This window comes from Amblyomma mixtum, chromosome 1 (assembly GCF_055824585.1).
Source record: "Amblyomma mixtum isolate Tamu chromosome 1, ASM5582458v1, whole genome shotgun sequence".
Lineage (NCBI taxonomy): Eukaryota > Metazoa > Arthropoda > Arachnida > Ixodida > Ixodidae > Amblyomma > Amblyomma mixtum.
Genome location: NC_143012.1, coordinates 198,956,379 through 198,977,479, shown reverse-complemented (window position 1 = coordinate 198,977,479; position 21,101 = coordinate 198,956,379). Strand labels below are relative to the sequence as shown.

Below are 21,101 nucleotides of genomic sequence, written 5' to 3'. Positions count from 1 at the left end.
GTTACTTCTTGTCTCTAGATCTACACCAATAGTTTCCCTCAGCAGAACTCTTTTCAGATACTCTTTTCCTATGCAGTCCTTCTATCTATAGACCCTGTGGTAACGCCACATGCACCTTGGCAGTCGCATCCTCTCGGTAGAACCCCCTGCGCACGTTTGGCGCCTCAGTGCTTCAGAGAACCGCAGCGATTACGAGGCGTTTCTATAGTTCTGCGCACAGGAGCTATATCAAGCGGTACCGTTCTCTTAAGATTAATGGTCTTAGTGCTGAGCTACTGTCATCACTATTTTAGAGTATGACAAACGACACCCCCGATGTGCGGTATGGGGCATTGTTTTTCAATCCCACGTTCATAGTAGTATTTTGTTGAATAAGACTGAATTTAGCACGGAAGTTCGAGCTGCGCTCTATGTAGTTCTGCACACCTTAGCAAATGAATGTGTTTTTCTGCTGTCTTCACGGAAGTTAAACTGTCGTAGCATAAATGCTTTTGTGATGCCTTGTAAGTGTTAAGCGAGATATTTTCCGCCTTTTGACGATCAGATTTCTGTGGTTGGGAGGAGGGCTCCCCGTGCTTGGCAGTACCAGGTGCGGGCAGCTTCAGCTCTTGGAAGCCGTTCCGTGCAGCACTTCTTGGGATTCCGGATCACACGATGAAGAACCTGGAGGGTGAGTGCTTCTTGTTAGACTGATCGCTTAGCGGTATGCTCAGGGTGCCCTAATCGAAAGTGCTGAACTTTTATTTTAGAAATATTTGACATGCTTTACTACTTCTTCCGTTTTTATGCTCGTTGTGTTAATAGGTTTATGCCTACATCTCTGGCAGCGGGAACAACTGTTTTTTTTTTGCATGCCCTAAACCCTTTCGCGAAAGAAATGTAGTGTGATGTATACGCAGACCCTTTATAACATCGCTCTATTAAGCAACAGCACTCTAATATTTCAGACGAGGACTTCGAAGATGTTCAACGACACATGAGAATTGCCTGATTGAATAATTTGGCCAAGGGATGCTTCTATGACCGGACAGCCTGCAATAGAAAACTGTTGACTGCAATAGCTTTTGACTGCTTTTGTGAATAAAACCGTCGCATTAATAAGCCGGGTTACTGCCCAAGACTTATGCACTTAGGCACAAGAAGTTGATTCGCTGATCTAAATTTATATTTACCGTCTTCCACATTTTCCACAGGGCGCTACTTGTACCTCAACACAACTGGAGTGGAATCGCACCACCCTGTTTCCAGAGTGTTCATGCAGACGAGGCCTCCCACTGACGCCACCTGTGCCACTTTTTGGTGGAGCGGGCGTGGCGCTAGAAGCCAGCTGAACGTGTACATGTAAGTTCAGCAGTGATCGGAGGAACGTTCACTCTATCTTAATTAGTAATTCGAAAACATTATACAGCTCATCGAGAACGAAACCCGCCGGGAAGAATAAAAGCGCAACAAGACGACACAGTGTCGTCTTGTTGCGCTTTTATTCTTGCCAGCTATGAACCAACATGCCCCGGGGAGTGTTTTACCGAAACCCGCCGGCGTTCACTGGCAGTAGTGGCCTGACAACACCCAGTTACGTTAGCATGGTCGCGCATGCTGTCAGCAGTAGAGCATAAGATAGGGACGTCTACAGCAAAAAAAAAAATTAAGTTTCTTCGATGGTGGGGACATTGAACCAAGGGCCTTCAGATTGTGAGGCGAGAACGCAATCCAGAGCCACAAAAAGGCGTAACTTCTCAGCGCATAAAGCTAAACCTTGTGTGCTCGTTTCCTTACGATTGTATGCTAATGAGTAGATGTGTCGTTAGAAAGGCAACAGAACACACGATGACAAGTTATTTTGCATTCGAAGCACGTAAGTAGGCTTAAGTTCCCTCCGTAACTTCTGTTCACTTTCGGGAACGGAAAGAAAAAAACAGACAATCAGGGTCGACGAATGTATGGGCACTTCTCATAGGTCTTAATAAAGTTATATTTTTCTAACTTAAATGATTTCTATTCAAAAGAAATCTCTCTTTTAACATAAAGAGTGTGTACCGTATAGACGCAGGAAATAGCGGCACATTTCGGCAGTTTTGACGAGTTGCTTCCTTACCCTAAAACGGAGTTAGTAGCTCCTTTTTCGACCTGTAGTCTGGACCAACTACTGTCTGTCCCATACAATCTAAAGCTATCTCTGGCGCCTAGGCGCCAATCCGGTGCGTTCACGAGTCCGGCCCTTACCCGCTTATACATGGCATAAGCACTCTACTGTTCGCCAGATTGCCTGCCATATTCGCAGTGGAAAAAACCGAATTAAAGTTTCATGTCAAAGCACACCCTTTGGATCAAACTTAACGCGACAACTACAGCGTGTCAGTTTCGCAAATTCTAATACAAGCATTTTATTCAAAAATTTGGACTAAACAAAACTGATGTGTGGAACATGCGGCTGCCTCCACAATATGATTTCTGTGATCGGGTGTGTAAATTATCTTTGTGATCGGGCAGTATACATTGTATATTTTCTATGCCACAGTACAGTGTGGCGCAGCTACCTAATCAACTCGTGTCTACCTATAAATAAGGGCACTGAAGAGTGAAGAAGGCAAAATAGCCATCAGATTTCCGCTCTTTGAGATCTGTTTTCACTTCAGCGTTTCATTCCTTGTTGCAATATTGAGTGCATGATATAGCACAGGCACACTAAGTGCTACCTGTGTGGGCTGCAGAACGTCATCGCTTCGTCTTCATCCGCTTGCTCCAGGCTCAAAAAAAATATAACGTCCTCTCAAAATGATGACTGTGTTTGCAGGCACTCCGCCGTTCATTGTTTCTGTTGGCGGTGTATAACTTTCCTGTTGGAAAGAGACCGATAGCCAAAATTTTAAAGCGAATTCATTTGAAATAATTTAATGAAGTCGAAAAGCAGGAAGCATTACATGCGCGTCACTATTCGAACCAGCTGCCAAAATGTGATGTTTATACCCGAGTCCCCGCACCTTGCCTTGATTTTCAGCCTTTCAGCCTATCGTTAAACTCAGGTCAGATTTTGTGTGGATTAATCACTTGGTATCACATCACCCGTTCAGATGTATCATTCCCACGTGTGCGCGCTTGTGTGTATGCCCGTGTAATTACCCAAAGCATCATGCATTTCTTGTTTGATATTTGCAATAAACTGAGGCCTCTTGGATTCATTCGCAGGTTCACGAAAGAGACCATACTACGGGATCCGCTCGTCTCTGTGTACACACCCGTTGAAGACGGCCTGTGGGTGGCTCGCACAGTGACCATAACTTCGAGAACAAATTGGAATGTTAGTAGCCACCTGTTTCCTTTCTTGTTCTCCTTGCGCTATATCAAAAATACTTTATGGAAAACTTTACGCCTTAAGTCTTGACGCTGCATATTTCGCAGAAGTGACGCTGGAATGCAATCGTATAATTTTGTGAAGGTCGTGAAAACAACATCCAAAAGAGGCGCGCATTGTATTCAATGGGATACATTCCATTTGAAGCATTGTATTCCTTGAAATATTGCTTTATGGGGAATTTTTTACGCCTTCTCGGTTCTTCACGGCGGTTAAACTGACGAAAATTCAAGGAATGCAGCCGTGAGGCATGATACAAGATTGTGACGGCACCGCCGACGTTAAATGAGAAACCTGATGTTTCTCATCATGATATCACGATCATAGTTTTGTCATTCACACACCACGGAGGGCAGAGGGGGTGCACAAAAGTATCGGGGCCAATTATTTTGTCTACAGAACAGAAATGCTCCACTGCAGGTAAACAGTATGCCATGGAAGCTGAAAGGCTTGTCGGAAGAAAAAAATAAATCTCCCGTGTCGTTGTTGCCAGACGTTCTGATAGAAGTCGCTTTGTCGAAACAACAAACAGTGGACAAAATGACCAACCATTCAGCAGTATTTTTGGAAGCCATTGTCCAAACGCTAACTATGCTCCTATTTTCAACTGGAGCTCCTCAACTCTGTCAAGTTGGATGCATATCTAGGCGTCCCCCGCCATCTTTGGCTACAGAAGATACTAATACCATTCAGGTTATTGCAGGCATTGATACTGCAGGCATTGCAGGATGCGCAGGCGGCAGAAGATGGAAAGGGCTCCCTAACGTTCAGAACCACAACGCCCTTACGCAGCCTAAACATTTTACCGGTCACCCTAAATCCCATTGTCATATGGAGAATTTTCTTTTAACCTGCCGTGCGGGTATTTAGCACCCTCCGTATCCCTTTCACCGCCTTGGGCATGGCAGTCCTGGTTCTCTGAGGGCCAGCTGCCATATTGTTCAGCCTTGGTGACTGTGGGTCAGGACATTTGTTAACACTTAGAGCTCCGTAGCAATATTTTCCAAAGCATTAACGCTACTCTTCGACGGTAAACCAGGCGCCTACCTGGCGGCGCTGTTAAGGAAATAAATGAAAAGAATGCTTTTAACAGAAATTAAAGGTTGGCGCATGTGTGCAGCGACTTCAGTCTCTAAAACAATTGATTTGGTGTAAAAAAAAAATTTACATATATTTTAGTAGGAATTCGAACCCTCCAATCTGAGGTCGCCGTTAGCACGCTACAGACAAGGTCACGTAAGCACGTTGAGTTGCCTGAGGTACAACTGGGGTGGAAGGGGTGATGTTGAATTGTGTGTGTGATATTGGCTTACTTTGAAGCTTATTAATGTGGTAACTAGGGGAGTGAACTAGAGACATGCAAATAATGAAATACTAGTTAGAGTGACATTATATGCCTAAACTTCCTTTTAGAAGAGTTCAAAGACAAAAAAAGTGCAAACTGTGGTGTGATTATTGCGATAAATGTGCGAACGTGAACAAAGAGCACACTGTGTGCAGAGAAACCGCGGAAGGGCGCCATTAACGCTTTTCCGCCGTCATACCTTAAAGACTGAGCTTTACTGTGCCCATGATTTTCTTGCTCTCTCTCGGCCTTGAACGTTAGTGTTCGTTTCGAATATCTACGAAAACGCGGGAAATGGTCCATGAGAGTCTACGCACGTTTTTATTCTTTTGCACAGCTCGTCTTCGAAGGTGTTACTCCCGTGGGAGTGAAGACTGACTCTGGAATAATGGTTGACGACGTAGAATTCACCAACGGCGAATGCCCACCTTACAGTAAGTGCAGCAGCACTGTGACTGCCGTAGTAATTTAGATGCATCTCTATAGCGTTATTATCGCCTGCTTTGAAACTGTGCAAAAAAATAGAGTCTAACTGATGGCAGCCATCAGATGCATTAACCATCCTGTGACACCAGTAATAGAGCCAAACACTTCTTCCTTTTAATACCCTCAGACTTCTGCACATTCGAGGACGAATGTCTGCCTTGGAGAATACCTACCGACGGTAAGACTTGCTTAAAACTTCCTGCTGTTTGAGTTGGTAGTTCATCTTGATGTAGAGGGGATTATAGCGCTAACAAATACAAGGACAAGAGAGGGAATACACACAGACTGGCGCTAACTATCAACTATCAACAGTGAGCGCCTGTGTGTGTGTCGCCTCTCTTATCCTTTTCTTCTTTTTCCGCTGTGAACTCTTCTACATCAACGTAAGACTTGCGCCGTACACATGCTGGAGATTTTTCGATGCTTAGCATTTGTACCGGCAACCCATATCCTAAATAAAAAGAAAAGTGTTGAACTTGTTTCGGCAAGGTAGACTACGGGATTAGGTAACAGCGAAACTTCAGCAATTAACAGAATAGAGGAGTTAAGCTTCTGCAGGGAGAGGGCGAGGCAAGAGATCAAGAAAGGCTGAGCGGGGAGAGAACGGAAGATGCTGACTAGCAAAAAAAAAATTGTGTAAATTGAGGCCACGTTAGTGTGCACATTGTCATCTGAGCAGTTAGACGGAGTATATACAGACTGTTTCTTTTCGGTGTCTGCCCCAAAACTAAGCCTGCAGCTCCACCAATGCATTCAGTCATCGTAGGCGCTAAAAGTTACACGTAATCATTCGAAAAACATTTATAATACAAAACAATTTAGGAGAACTCTGTTTTGTCACCTTTCAAAACATGCTTAGATAGCATCTTCAGGTCTTGGCAGTTCTACGAACCTTGCTTTCTCTAGCGTGCAAGCAAGACCTAGGCCACAGTGAATAAACGCCTTCCAAAACGTCGTTTCTTAGGTACCGATATCTCACGCAATGTCGCGGCAGCATACAGGAAGAAATTAAAGTAATAGGATACAGGAAACATATCGGACGCTTGAGCAATTTCTTCTATGTAAGGAATAGCGGCGCCTATAGATACGCTGTTGAAAATCCAGTCGCGCACTAATCAATTAATTTCTGCTAGTGTCCGAAATGTGTCATTCCGAGCATTTGTTGACCTTTCGTGAATATAAAGTCCATCATTACGATTGGTATGCACCTTCAGGGCCTCTTTAGAACCAAACGGGTGACATACTATGGCGAAGCACGTGCTTTGAGCGTACGCACAGCGTTGCGAAGTCATGAGAACTACAGTCAAACGGCGTCAGACAGAATTTTCGACCATTTTTTGGACCGTGCCTATCTGAAGTCACTCCTTAGAGTAATGGCACTATATGCTTCATCAGCGTTTAAGTTCTATATGCATCTTTCCAGCCTCGTCAGCCCTCACGCCCGAAAAAGGTCCGAGAGATTCGATAATAAACCAAAATGTGCGTTCTTTAGAGTTGATGGAGACACGTTCAGCTCATGTTGGGGCGGCTGTACGCATTACAGCCTGTGTTCCAAATTATTTCATGCCATTTTTCTTTTAAAAAATTGAAAAGTGCGTCGGTGCAGTCTGGGCGCGTCGTTTGGGCTTCAAGGCATGCACTATTTACGTAACAGGATGTGAATGAAAGTCGATAAGTCTAACAAAATAGTCCGTGAACATTGGTTTGATAGTGGTAGATTTTATTGCGCAATTGAAGGCTGTCAGCACCGGCAGTGAGCTCATCTCTTAAAATGCATAATAAGACATTTGGTTATAGATCTGGATAGCATAAAATATGCTTTCCCAAGTTGCATACGAATAGTGACGTCATCCGAAATATATATCACTGGAGGAAAAACCTATTGAGTTCCTATATATGACGTACACGATTCTAACCTTCTTTCTGTGATCACACTATACCCAGCGATGCCATATGTGGTGTATGAAACGTAGGAAAAGTAACTTCAGCGGTGCTCAAAGAACAATGGGTACTCTGGAGCTCAGTGAGCTCTTTTCCACGTTCGCTATGGGGGGCCACATTCCCGATTAGAACACATCTGCAAAATAAGCGCAATTGCCCAGTTGGCGGCTTTAATTCACATGCATCGACCAAAAACCACAAGTCAAAAGTTGACAAGTTCATAGAACAGCCAATTACTTGTCTTCTATTTACTTTAATCACGTGAGAAATGTCTGCAATGCCGCATATCCACTTCACAGACCAGTCTGGCATATCTATGGGTGTTTGGAGATAACATTCTTAATAGAATCAACTGAAGCACCCGGCGTATGCACTGTAGAGTGTTTCTGACACACTATAAAATCAGCTGTGTTTAGACCTGCAGTTGCCAGATGGCATAACGAAAAATCGATGAGCCACTATCGCTGTTTCCTATGGGCCACAGAGGAAAATACTGTAAGTTTGATGCGCATTTCTTGTAGAAGTCAGCGTCGAATTCCTTAGCAGCCTCAGCGCAAAAAAAAAAAATACTCAAGCTGTCAAAGCGCTACGGTGACCATAAGCAAACAAAACGTTTGTCGACCGTTCTTATCTGTTGTTTGATTTAATTTGACGTGCGGATGGCAAAATCTAAAAAAAATTCACTGCACCGCAGTGTCACCACGTGCTGTCTCTGAGAGCAATGGAGAATATTTTTACCAAAAGTACTGAACGCGCGAACATGTCCACTGTTTTATCCGTGGCGGAAACGGTAGATCCCTATAATATGCATTACATACAAGCGATCTCTGCGGCAAACCGTTAGAGTAAAAAATCAACTGGTTAATTCGAGATGATTGCCTTATAAAACATTGCAGCAGGAAGTTCATTATATGATTTAAATTATAATTTTTTGCAACAAGCGCTATCGAATTTTGATGTTCCAACTTTCTAACCTGTTTAATGCACTCTCCTCCAACTAGGGGAAGCAGCAGCGTTTGAAGTGGAGCGAGCCGGATCTTTCAGTAAACTTCCCCGAGACCACACGACGCAGACAGAAGACGGTAAGCTTCTCAATGCCAAAGCAAGCTGCAAATTTATCTGAATTTGATTCAAGAGCGCGATTATTGGTAGGGACCCTGACCCACACATCACTAAAGGCCCAGTTGCTATCGAGGGGGTTTTATACTTCGGAATTCAAGGTGTTCTCAACCCTTTAAGGCGCTTTGTACGCTGGTGTTTACAAATTGATGACACAGCTTTTTCTGAAAGCATGGTCGAGCTACCAGCGATTATTGTGTTTCAGATGAACGTAGCAAATAAGGTGGCTTTTGATGTCCAGTAAACGGTATTTAAATTGAGGTGGGCAGCCAATTGTCCGCCGTTTTTATGCAGATACGTTTTTTCAAGCAGTGATACTATAAATTTATTTTCCAAATTGCGGGAAAAAACTGCCACTTCGAAAGAAAAGGTGATTGCGAAATCATTCAGGTGCTTACCTGTCAAGTCCTGACAATTTCATGACACTAATGCAATCAATTATGATACCTTGTACGAAATTTCGCACATCAAGGCAGAAAATTAACTCCTAGTACATCAGTGCATGAAGTTGGGTTAGTTGGTTTTGTTAGTAGCGCATATCCCGTCTTGAGCGCTAAATTCATCGAATTGGTAACTGCTGGTACTTCATGTTTGAAAAATAAAAAAAAATTGTCCTTTTTGAGGCCTGGTCATAATATTCAGCAGGGAAAATATTTGTTTTCAAGTGGAGTAAAAAAATGGTGCCTCAAAGGGTTAACGGTAAGCTTGCGATATCGGAACTGGCAGCAAGGGCAGCCAGCGCTTACCCGCATAAATCCTGCCTGCATGCAGCGGATATGCTGCGAAATGTCGGGAAACTACACTTGAAAGCGTTCTATTTACTCCTGTCGTAGACGAAATCGGCTTCACTCGCCACTTTGATGTAACCAAACAGTCATTCCATTTGTGTGAAAAATTCGGAAGCCGTCAAATTAGGGTGATCGCAGACCGAATTATATTCTAGCGGTGATAGTACTTCGAGTGAGCATATTTAAAGTGCAGCATTCGGAAAAGACTGCTTTCAATCGTGCGTGAGAAACAGGCCCACACACACAAAAAAATCAAAGGCAAGAAAAAAATGAAAATACAAAAGAAGGAATTGAATTAATTTGAAAAATGCCCATCGTAAAACTTGCCAACCTTTCTCCTCTTCTCTTTTCTGCCTCCGTTCTCGGCAGCAGAAAGAAGAATTAGAATCACAGTTGTTTAATATAACCAGAACAAAATGTGTTTCGACTTTTATTTAGCCGAAACTAATTCTTTATGAATATATTTAAAACACAAAGTGCGTTTGATTCGAAGAATTTGAAGACTTGATGTCGGTTTTGTTCCTAACTGCTCCATAGCTCTATTACATTAATGGCACTGTAGTGCTCTGCCTTTGTGGGCTGTGCTCGCTGTTCGGGTAAAAAAAGAAAAGACTCAAAGGCTGTGACCGCTCACGAGAGCCCTCCGCCGTACATTACATTGTACAGACGGGTGAGAAAATGTCTTTTTGAGCAAGACACTTGGCGAGCAAGTCCGCTTTCTGCGGCCGCTTTAGTAGAACCGCATGGCTCAACATGCCATCCGGCGAGGATGACAGACCTCGGTGAAATAAAACATCGCCCACGTTGCTAAAGTACGTTGACGGTGGCCGCTGCTACGACAGCGACATGTGCACCTCAGACACTGTTATAAATGTTTAGAAAGCTTTTCTTACGCTACAAAGTCCATAAATTACACGTCTGCGCATAAATTTTGGCCACACCGTTCGCCACAAGATGTCGAAGGCACGGTGGCGTTTCCTGGGAGGCCAACGGAAAATACAACGAAAGTGCGCAAGTGCGCACCTCTGCCAGGCGTGACCAAACCCGAGGGCCACATACTTTGATTTGGGAACACTGTATGCTTAATAGAGATCGTGGCACTCCTATTTCACCTTAAGAGCAGGCTGGGCTACAACCAGATGACGCAGGTCTTGCGGCGCTGTCCAGAAAAAGAACGCATCTGCCTTCGCGTTAGCTTGCGGCACTTGATGCCTTTCTTTGTCAATCAGCTGTTTGCGCTGTGATGAGCGGGACGTTCACGCGAATACTGATAGCAAGACCTAGTAAACTTTAAAGGCATCGGCTTTCATTCTTTCTTTCTTCCTTTCTTTCTTTCTTTCTTTCTTTCTTTCTTTCTTTCTTTCTTTCTTTCTTTCTTTCTTTCTTTCTTTCTTTCTTTCTTTCTTTCTTTCTTTCTTTCTTTCTTTCTTTCTTTCTTTCTTTCTTTCTTTCCTTCTTTCCTTTTTTCTTTCTTTCTTCCTTCCTTTCTTTCTTTCTCTCTTTCTTCCTTCCTTTCTTTCTTTCTCTCTTTCTTTCTTTCCTTCTTTCTCTCTTTCTTTCTTTCTTTCCTTCTTTCCTTCTTCATTTCCTTCTTTCTTCCTTTCTCTCTTTCTTTCTTTATTTGAGACAATTTGCTACAAATTGGCTCAGGAGGCAATAGCAAAAGGCCCGGATGGGGCCTGACTAGGCTATGCCCCCCTGACAGCACAGGCAGCACAAGTGTACATATGATTATACATCATAAGCAGACAGAAGAAGCAGAACACATCAATACAAAATACAGAAAGATATACACCGGCTTAAAGAGTTGTATCTGCATCAGCCTTGATGCCACACACTTTGTAAACTATCGGTAGACATCGACATTAATTTCGATCTGTATTTCGAAATGATTAATTTATGACATCTCAAGGTGGTTTGGTCCCATTCTTGTCTACAGGTTACTACCTTCTCTTCAAGAGTCCTGGAATCGAGGGCAACAAGACGGCGATGGTACTTCGAGAACCAAACCGCTATGAATGCCTCTCGATCTGGTACTACCTGCCCGCCCTGTCGAACGGAGTGACGCTTGACCTGCAAGATGAAAGGATCTCCGAAGGAAAAGGAGTCTGGAAACGTCAGCAGATGCCCTACCCGTCCATATGGGTGCGTGTAGGCAGAAATACTGTTTCTACGGAATGCTACAAAGTAAAACAGAAAAAAACGGAAACTCAGCAGCATGATCTGGCTTGTAGAAATTCTGTTCATAAACACACTGCTGAAGCTGACGGCGCCAACGTTCTTCACGACTTGAGCCATGGTTCCACTTCACACACACAGTTAGGTGGGCGAATGAGATTAAGAAGCTTGCGGAGATAAGGTGGCCGCAGCTGGCACAGACAGGGTTAGTGGGAGAGGTATGAGAGAGGCCTTTCCCCTGCTGTGGACGCAGTCAAGCTGATGTTAATGGTGATGAATGTCTCTACTACAGCGTGTTCAGCATGTTTATCACTACTAGTCAATTTTTATTTTTGCGCAGTCGACTAGTCATCAGCGACGTAGCGGCGCAGGTCAACGGTGTTCAGCTTTGCCTAACAACACGACGTGCGCCGGTGTTCTCGCCCAGCAGAATCCAGAGGGTCGCCATGCTGTTTCTATCAGTAGCAAAAACGAACATCAACATGAGGGTGAATCAATTACTTGTAGAAAAATCGCGCTCTTTTGTAGCTTTGCATTGCAGATACCCACTTACCCGCCTCATCCGAGCAAATATTCGCCAAATGATGATTTTACGTTAACGCGAAATTTCTATCTGCGCGCATTTTTAAATCTTGAAGCATGGCCTGTGCGTAGCTGACGAAATTACCCAGGCTTAGCATAAGCGCGTTTCTTTGCTGGAAATTTTACGCAGTGAAATTTTGAGATGCATAAAATAGGCTCCTTACTTGGTGAGCGGCTGTTGTGGTTTTGAATGGCACCTGAAAAAGCGATATTGTATTCAGAATTTGCCCCTCCCGAGAAAAATGATCTGCTATCGTTTTGTAGCGTGCGGCAGGCGGTGAAGGTAGTGCTTGCTTCCATTTTGTACAGGATGAACCAATCGTCGCATTTTCGGGAACGAACACAGAAGGCTTCGCCGCAATCGACGACGTACTATTGAACGAGCTGCCCTGCGACGAACTCAGTGAGTACTCGGCATTCCATTTAGCTTCCCAAATAAAGTTACTGGCTATAAATAGCACAAAATGCATGCGACGTATGCTCACACGAACACTATTTCTTTCTCAATGGCCCGCATGCAGCGCGGACGACGGAGAGATTCGACTGCGGGAATAAGCAGACCGTCACCATGGAACATGTGTGCGACTTCGTGCTGGACTGCACAAATGGCGCTGACGAACGGGACTGCGGCCAGTGTGACTTCAGCAAAGGCACCTGTGGCTGGCAGCTTGACGGAGTTCTGAACGGTGGCCGCACCTCGTGGCGCCGGGTGCCCATTGGAGATGTCCCGCAGTCGCCTCCCACCGGATACGATGATCGCCGAAGCGGTTAGTGTGTCAGAGAGTAAACTGCAGTTGCGTGTGGTCTAAATTGCATTTGCAATGTGCATAAGACCCCATATGAGTTGAATATGATTAGTAAGCGGTGACGAGAGCGAGTGAACGAATGCAAACAACATCCTGGCTGTGGGCAACATCGGTTAACACTAGTTTCACAAGGACATCGATTGTGACGCTTCTCGATGGCGCTTGACTATGACCATAATTGATGACTATGACATCGATGGCGCTTCTGCGCAGCCAAACGCGCATTTATTGCAACAAAAATTTAGTGTAAAAATTTCTCTGCCATTTGGTGAAAAATGGCGTCGTCCGTACGAAAAATGGCGCCGTGAATGGCTGTACCGCTTAGCCTCAGGCATACATGCGTTACCATCTGTATCGTTGTAACTCGTTTCGCTTGCAGAGAATACCGGTGGTGAAGACACCTGTAAGGGATCGGTAGTGTACGCGGGGTCATCGGAACGCGGCTGGGGCGCTCAAAGCAAAGCGTCTTCTTTCTGGGAACGCGGCCGCTCGCGAATGCGCCGTGAAATACGGGTGTCCCCCCGCCCCGCGGTACCGATTCGCGTACGTGCTGGCACGAACGTGTATTTGTGTTTGTTTTTACTTTTATTTTGCAATGGACCTTTAAGGGCGTTTTTCCCTACGGAAGCTGGAGGGATGGTCATGCTCTCGGTAAACCAATCACGTGAGCAGTGTAACATGATTGGAAGCTACCAAATGTGGGCCGGGCCTTTAGGGCTTTAAAACCGGGTCCCAGAGCCGGAAGCGGGGTTCTGAGCTAAGGTCAGGTGCTATGCATCTTCGGCTATGCCGAGTAGGGGCCTCCCCTAGTGTTAGCCAGTTCCACCTTTTTGTTGCTTTTCCTTTGCTGCTTAATTTGTCTCTAGTGCCTCAACTTGTATGCAATGTAAATATCTGTACATAATTCTTCAAGTATTCGCCTCACCCCTACATCGTAACTCATCTTGAGACCGTCTCTGACGGGGCACCCCTGGTGCAAAGGAACGCTTTGGTCTTTCAAGTGAACAAACCGTCTCTGGCGGGGAACCTCTGGTGCAAGGAAAGAGAACCTGAAATTTACTACACCTTTATTTAATTTTCTGGCCTCTTCAAGGCTACAGCACCTCCGTTTCGCGTAAAAGCAACATCTTCGTGCGGTATCCTAATGATACAGGCCAGCCTCAGTTTCTATTTATTTATTTATTTATTTATTTATTTATTTATTTATTTATTTATTTATTTATTTATTTATTTATTTATTTATTAGTACCTCAAATGCCCCTTGGTGTGGGGTATTACATGAGGGATGGGCATAATGTTCAAGTGAAGAGTGGTTCGATGGCAGTCTTGAAGGAATGTGGGTCGGAGTGGTGCACAGCGTCGACAGGCAGTTTGTTCCAGTCCCGAGCGGTCTGAACAAAAAACGAACGAAGATGGGCTGTGGTCTGTGCTGGGGGCGGATAGACGGCTTTAGGATGGCTGGTGCGGCTTGACTGTCGATGAAGTGGTAAAATTGCTGAAACATTGAGTGGCGTATGGTAGAACTTGTGAAAAAGGCATAGCCTGAAGATGCAGCGTCGCTTTTCAAGATTAGTAAGATTTGCCCGTGATTTGAGTGCAGTGACGCTGGAATGATAGGAGTAGTCTGAGAAAATAAACCTTTCAGCGCGATTTTGTAGAGCTTCGAGGGTGTTAGAAAGATTAGCTTGATGGGGATCCCAGACTGAGCATACGTATTCTATTTTAGGTCTGATAAATGTAAGATAAGTAAGTGTTTTCACGGATGCAGAGGCTAGGCGCAAGTTTCGACGGAGGCAACCAAGAGTGCGATTGGCTTCGTTAGTAATGTTCATTATATGCTCTTACCAGGTTAGTGTATCTGAAAGGGTGACACCAAGGTATTTGTAAGAGTGGACAGATGAGATTACCGAGCCACAAATGATGTAACTTGATGCCTAATAGTTTTTCCGACGGTGAAAGGAAAGTAAAGACGTTTTCTTAGTGTTTAGGCACATTAACCATTTGTCGCACCAAGTTTCAATTCGTTTAAGGTCATGCTGTAAAATTCTAGAGTCAGAGGTGGTGTGGATGGGGCGATAAAGTACGCAGTCGTCTGCGAAAAGGCGGATGTTAGAGGATATGTTACTAGGCAGGTCATTAATATAAATTAGAAACAGCAATGGTCCGAGTACTGTACCTTGGGGGACTCCGGAGAGGACTGGAGAAAAAGACGAGGAGCGGTTGTTAGCGTACACAAATTGCTTTCGGTTCGTTAGGAAATTAGAATCTGCTTTTCCTTTAATGAATTTCAAATTAATAATTGAAGTTAATGACTTACAGAAAAATCGTGAAATCTTCCTTTTTACAGATTTAAAACTGTGCTTTCTGAAAGGACTCTCGCTTTGGAACACACATTGCTGCTCAGCATCTCACTTCAACGATTTCTGCACGTTCTTTTTCTAGAATTATTTTATTGTATCAATTCATTCGCGCATGCGATGCAGATTTTTGAAGACAAATTTCGCATATCCTCGCTTACTCCAAAATCCCATGTCCTCGCTTGTAGTCTTTGTTGCGCTTAGGCGTAAAAGTTAATGGCATTTCTAAGCCGATCAGCAAAGAAAAGCTCCACCTGTGTGTCCCTGCAGAAATGTGAAGCATTCTGAGATATGCTGCATATTTGACGTTCAGGTCTCTTATTCGGTTTCCACCCCTCGCGTACGTTTATTGGATGGTTGCGATTTAAAATACAAGCGCTGTATTAAGATTCTGCTGAAGCGCCGTGATCCGCAAATAATCTGACAACTTTCACGGACAGCTGTCACATGATGTGCCTTGCGGTCCAGATGAATTGCTGGCAAGCTCAGCGAGATTAACGTGTTTGTGCTCATCTTCAGGTTGATTAGATGCTTGAGCGGCCACATAACTAATTTGGGAATAGCAGTGGAGGTTTTGTACTGAAATTTTAGCACTCGAGGAGGGTGTTACGGACTTAAGGCCTCATCCTTGAATTTCCTAATTACTGTCGAAGTAACGGCCCTTTTGACTGCTTTGCCGTCCCACCTTAACGCAGGACATTATCATGCAGGCAAAAGATGCGGAAATAAATGGAAAGACCTGTCTTTTCTTCTAGACAAGCAGATATTCTGACAACATGCTTTAGTATTTCTAGACTATGCCATTGTAGTGCCCGGGACTCATGGTAGAGCAACTCAGGACGTGTTTGCCAGTTTGGTTTCCTTTTCTTTATTTGTGTTGGGTTAAGAGAACGATCCTACCGGTACTCACCTATGGGGCAGAAACGTGGAGGCTAACAAAGAGGGTTCAGCTTAAGTTAAGAACAACGCAGCGAGCTATGGAAAGGAAAATGATAGGTGTAACGTTAAGAGATCGGAAGAGAGCGGAGTGTGTGAGGGAACAAACGCGGGTTAATGACATTATAGCGCCCGGCGACGCTATAAAGCGCCGGCGCTGAGATCGGCGTTACAGCGCGCGCTAGGAGAAAATAAAGATGGACAGCGCGTGCTCGGGGCGCACACCCGGCACGGGCAGTTCGGAACTAGAAGCCTGCCACGCTGGTCGTCTCTCTGTGGTGCTTTGCGACCCCGCAAATCCTCAACAGTGGTGACCCGGCGAACCGTGCCTTCTATGCCAGCGGCGTCCTAGCATGGCGTACTGGCAGCACCCAAGTTTCGACCAGCCGCTCCCGGCGTTCCGGCCTGCAGGCGTCGGCGGGTGGTTCGCCCAACTGGAGGCTGCGATGTACCTGAACGGCATCACCATCCAGCCGTTTAAACACGCAGTCCTTTGCGACATCCTCCCGCCCGACCTCCTGCGTCGGCTCACCTACTCTGTCTTCGGCTGCCGGCCATACGATGAGCTGCGTGCGGCCGTCTTGGCGGACTTCGGCGCCTACTACGTTCCGCCGCCGCTCTACGACGCAGCGGACCCGTTTTCGCCGCCGCCAGCCTCTGGCCCTGCACCGGCCTCGCTCGCGCCCACGCAGCCTTCATCAGAACCCGGCCCGCCTCAGCAGCCCCTCGCCGCATCGCCGCCACTCCCGTCCAGCGTCTCCAGCCCGGCTGTCTCTCTCGACGCCACACCAGGTGGGATCCGCACGAGCTCCGCCTCGCGTCCTGCTCCCACTACTATCCGACCCGCGTCTCTGGCTCTGCCTCCTTGCGCTTCAGTGGTGTTGTCGCCAGAGCGCCCTGCTGCCAAGGACGACTCTGCGGCAGCAGCCGTGCCGAGGCTTCCGGCATCTCCATCTACCTCGTCACTACCGCCAGCAGCTCTGCAGGCCTCTGCTGTGAGGTTGAAGTCGCCACCGCAGCATATGCCACATACCAGCCCTACTTCCCTGGCGACCACACCGCCTGCCCAAGAGGCCCCACCCCAAGCCCTCAGTAGGGTCAGCCGCTTCTCGGATTCTGACCCTGGCAGCTCGACACTGCCGTAGCAAGCGTCTGCTTTGGAGCCTGACTTGAGCCACCTTCTGCAACGGATGGCCAAGCTACCCACACCGAGTAGTGCGGCAGTTGTCCATCCAAAAGCTGTGTCTTTTGCTCCCAGCCAGTCATCTGATGTAGCAGTCTCAGGTGCACGGCCTGTCACTGCAACAACCTTTTTGCAGCCACCTACAGCCGACCATGCTCACACGCGCATCATCCCTGGCCAACCGCTCCGGACTGTCGATCCCGCTTCACCCAAGCACCTGACATTGTGCCCTGCAACTTCCTCCGCCATCGTCACGGCTCTCACCGTTGTGTCGACGGTCAAACCTGTGCCAAATATTGTTACAGCTGCTGCTGTCGCAGCACAGCTTCTGTCAGTCCACGGAGCCGATTCGCCCGCTCTTGTGCTTGTGACGACGTACTCGGCGCGCCAGATTCCCACCGACACCAGCTCCAACGTTCCAACACCGACGACACTTGTGTCCGCGGGCAGCACTACAGTCGGTGACGGCCCGACCATGGCCTTCCCTGCCCTCATGTCCATTGTCAGCTCGGCACTCTGCATCATTCGCCCGTTGCGAAGCAGCCAGGCTCGTCCACCTGAGCCCGCGCACTCCACCCGACGGCTCTTCCGGCACCTGACATGAACTTACCGAACTCTCCATCACTGGCTACTCCATCTCTGCCCCGTCGGCGCGCAAATTTCGCCGTTCCGTCTAGGCGGCGGGCCCTATAGCTCCCGGCGACGCTATAAAGCGCCGGCGCTGAGATCGGCGTTACAGCGCGCGCTAGGAAAACATAAAGATGGACAGCGCGTGCTCGGGGCGCACACCCGGCACGGGCAATTCGGAACTAGAAGCCTGCCACGCTGGTCGTCTCTCTCTGGTGCTCCGCTGCGACCCCGCAAATCCTCAACAACATCTTAGTTGAAATCAAGAGGTAGAAATGGGATTGGGCAGGGCATGTAATGCGAAGGCAAGGTAACCGCTGGTCCTTAAGGGTAACGGAGTGGATTCCAAGAGAAAGCAAACGTAGCAGGGGACGGCAGAAAGTTAGGTGGTCGGATGAGATTAAGAAGTTTGCGGGGATACAGTGGCGCCAACTGACAAAGAACAGGGTTAATTGGAAAGACATGGGAGAGGCCTTTGCCCTGCAGTGGGTGTAGTCAGGCTGATGATGATGATGATGAAGAGAACGATTCTCTTTAATACGCTTTGGGGCATTCGGTCGATAGCTGGAAGAAGATCAGAATACTGCACCAAGGCAAGAAAATGGACATGCGACGTGATATGACAGAAAGCGAATCGAATGGCTTTTTGCCTTCTGTATGCCTTCTTTTGAGACTACACGTCAACTCAGAGCAACACAATTTTTTTAGTAGCTTTTTTATGCATATTCCTTGTCGGAAAGCCCTCACCACGCTTTTAGCGCATTCACGCTATGTCGCTTGCTGCCAAGAGCGTCGAAAGTTTGCCGCTTTGTTTAATTTATGGCGTAATACCGGGCAGGGAGCGCGCTAGGAACGAGATCGTTTTCTAACGGCAGGTTAAGCTATTCGCCTCCCTCTAAGCAACAATAATGCTAGAGATCTGTGGCGCTCGCCCACTGACGAGTGAAAAACCTCGGAATATCGAGGCCAGGTGCGTCCGCAATGCACATAGGCACTGGCACCTGTTGGAGACAGAGCACGGCAAACATTCGAGATTTTTCTTTTGTTCAACACTCGGATGCGTTAGTGAGCAATATTAACGAGTGAGTGATCCGTTAGTTGAGAGCCAAACTACATGCGAACGGAACGGTGCAGGCATTTTTATCTCTCCACAAAAAACAAGAGGAGCCTAGATAAAATTGATGTTATGCTCGATAACCCGCTCCGTAGCGGTGCGGACAGCCTACTAGCGACTTTTGACGAAATCGAACCCACGCTGTTACTGCGTCGGGAATTAGGCTAATAAGGACGGCGCGAGGCCATTTTCTCTCTGGCGGTATCTCTGGCGGTATTGTGAAAGTTTTCCTGCGAAAATATCTAATTTAGGAGCCCTGTTACGAAGATAATAACATGCTGTGAAATGAAACATATGGGAAGTATCTGTGTTTGAATTTTCTCGTGCCACTAACACAGAGAGAGCTTGTGGAGACAGCTGAGTGGTTGCGGGCCCTTGGCAGCGCAGTTCTTATCAGACACCGCATCTGTATTTCTAAAGACATGGTCTGGGTGAACTTATGTAATGTGAAACGCAATTTGTTAATAACCACCGCCCTAGGCATACCGCTGTCGGAAGCGCGAGGAGTTTTCTGAGCGAGTGCCCCTATAATGACAGGTCTTATAACAGCGGGGGGTATAACAATTTTAGTCCACGGGGCAAGAAGGCTGGTTAATGTAATGCTTTACTATAACTTCATTTGGATATAGTAATTTTGGCGCTTCGTTATTCCCTCGTGCCATCGCTGTGACCAGAAACAATCATTATGACTTCCATCCACTGCCTGCTAACAGACGGAGAGCGTAAGGCGCGGTTGCTCCAAGAAAATAGTGCGCGGCGAAAGCGGTGTCACATTTTTCTGGCCATCCTCATTTATGTACGACTGAAAATCTACATTGGTAAATGTTAAGTACCGCGTGGTGACTAAAATTTCGGTCCAAGAAAAAAGGCAGAAATATTGCAGAGCTTTAGAACTTAAAATTGATGCGAAAGTGACAGTTTCAAGGGACAGGTAAGCATGAGAGCTGGCGAGTCTTCCTTATCTGTTGTAATAAATGCTAAAAATTCCGCTTCCAGTTCTCGTATTCAGCTCTTGCACGACCTCCCATAGTTGATGCTGTTGATTTTGAAAACTATCCAAAGCGTGCTTCCAACGTTCCACATTTGCCGAAGAAGCTGTCACATGCCAGACCACAATTTCTTTCTCTTTTACAGTCCTATTACACCGTCGAGGAACGAAAGACTGACTAACCTGAGGTCGCCACTATTGATAAACAAGTGCGAGCTCATTGTTAAATTTTGAAAACAACCACTATTCAACCAAGGCTGTGCCTAGAAACACTCGTCCGTAGCGCCGTCATAATGGTTAAAATGAGGAACCACGTCTATAGGTCGCAAAATTCGCCAAATGTAGTGAATAACATCGCGTTAGGAGCTCGCAGCGTATAACGTTAAGACTAAAAGATATTCGCCACTAACCCTGCGTTCCGTAACCTGATTCCCTTAAACTATGGGAAAACTAAAAACTCTTTTCAAACTTACAAGAGATCGTACGTTACGCAAATTGATAAAAATTATTCGACTATCCCTCTCATGTCCTCGCATATCCACATATATCCCCCGTATGACTGAATCTTGCACTGTTTCGGGGAAGGTCGCCGGTACTAATAAGGAAAAAAGCTGGTGCAGGCGTAGTTATGGATTTGGCGTAACTGCATAGTAACTTCTCCGATTCCGGAGGTTAGGGAATCGGAAACTTGTGCTCAAGAGAACGCTAATTGAATAATTTTTATGTGTAACCTTTAAATTTCTACTATAAGGAACTAGAAGTAGTTCGGGATTCGTAGCTCCCCGCTAATAATAGCCATATAGTATTTTAGGCTTTAGCAAACACGATTCTGGTCTTCGCTACGGCGCCATCGATTGCGGTCCGGCCAGCAGTTCAGTTCGGAACCGCGTGGTCGCTCAGCGTTCTTAGTCGCGCCCTAAATGTTACTCGCAGTGCGCGTATGTGACTTTCTCTGAGCGACATGATCAGCCGCTCGCCGCTATAGTTTCTGCGCACCAGCATATAGAGCCCCTGGAAAGTTTTCTTATGACTGCACTCGAGCCCTCTTGCGAAGATTGAAATATGCGGCGCTGATAGACTGCGGCTTCACGCGTGGCGTGGACTAGAATTTATCACATAACGACAATCTTAATCACGTTTTTCTTAATTGTGAAATGTGTTATTGCTTTTCATATCACTCATAAAGAGCTCCATAATTAACCCTGATTGACAACTGTAATGGCTGAAATATTTGCTATTTTACTTGTGTTAACAAGGATTCTCAAGAAAACTCAATTTTTTTTACGTCAGATAACCAGG

General features: G+C 46.1%; 1 protein-coding gene across 1 annotated transcript in view; it reads left to right on the top strand.

The window, feature by feature from the left end:
* LOC149370514 (MAM and LDL-receptor class A domain-containing protein 2-like) overlaps nt 1-21,101 on the top strand; it is a 187,835-nt gene that overhangs the window by 108,454 nt on the left and 58,280 nt on the right. Inside the window, exons 27-35 of the mRNA XM_089577899.1 lie at nt 545-670; nt 1,194-1,341; nt 3,187-3,298; nt 5,035-5,131; nt 5,311-5,361; nt 8,126-8,206; nt 10,971-11,176; nt 12,101-12,194; nt 12,313-12,558. Of these exons, the coding sequence (XP_089434025.1) occupies nt 545-670; nt 1,194-1,341; nt 3,187-3,298; nt 5,035-5,131; nt 5,311-5,361; nt 8,126-8,206; nt 10,971-11,176; nt 12,101-12,194; nt 12,313-12,558 (1,161 nt within the window). The remainder of the gene's footprint in view (nt 1-544; nt 671-1,193; nt 1,342-3,186; nt 3,299-5,034; nt 5,132-5,310; nt 5,362-8,125; nt 8,207-10,970; nt 11,177-12,100; nt 12,195-12,312; nt 12,559-21,101) is intronic.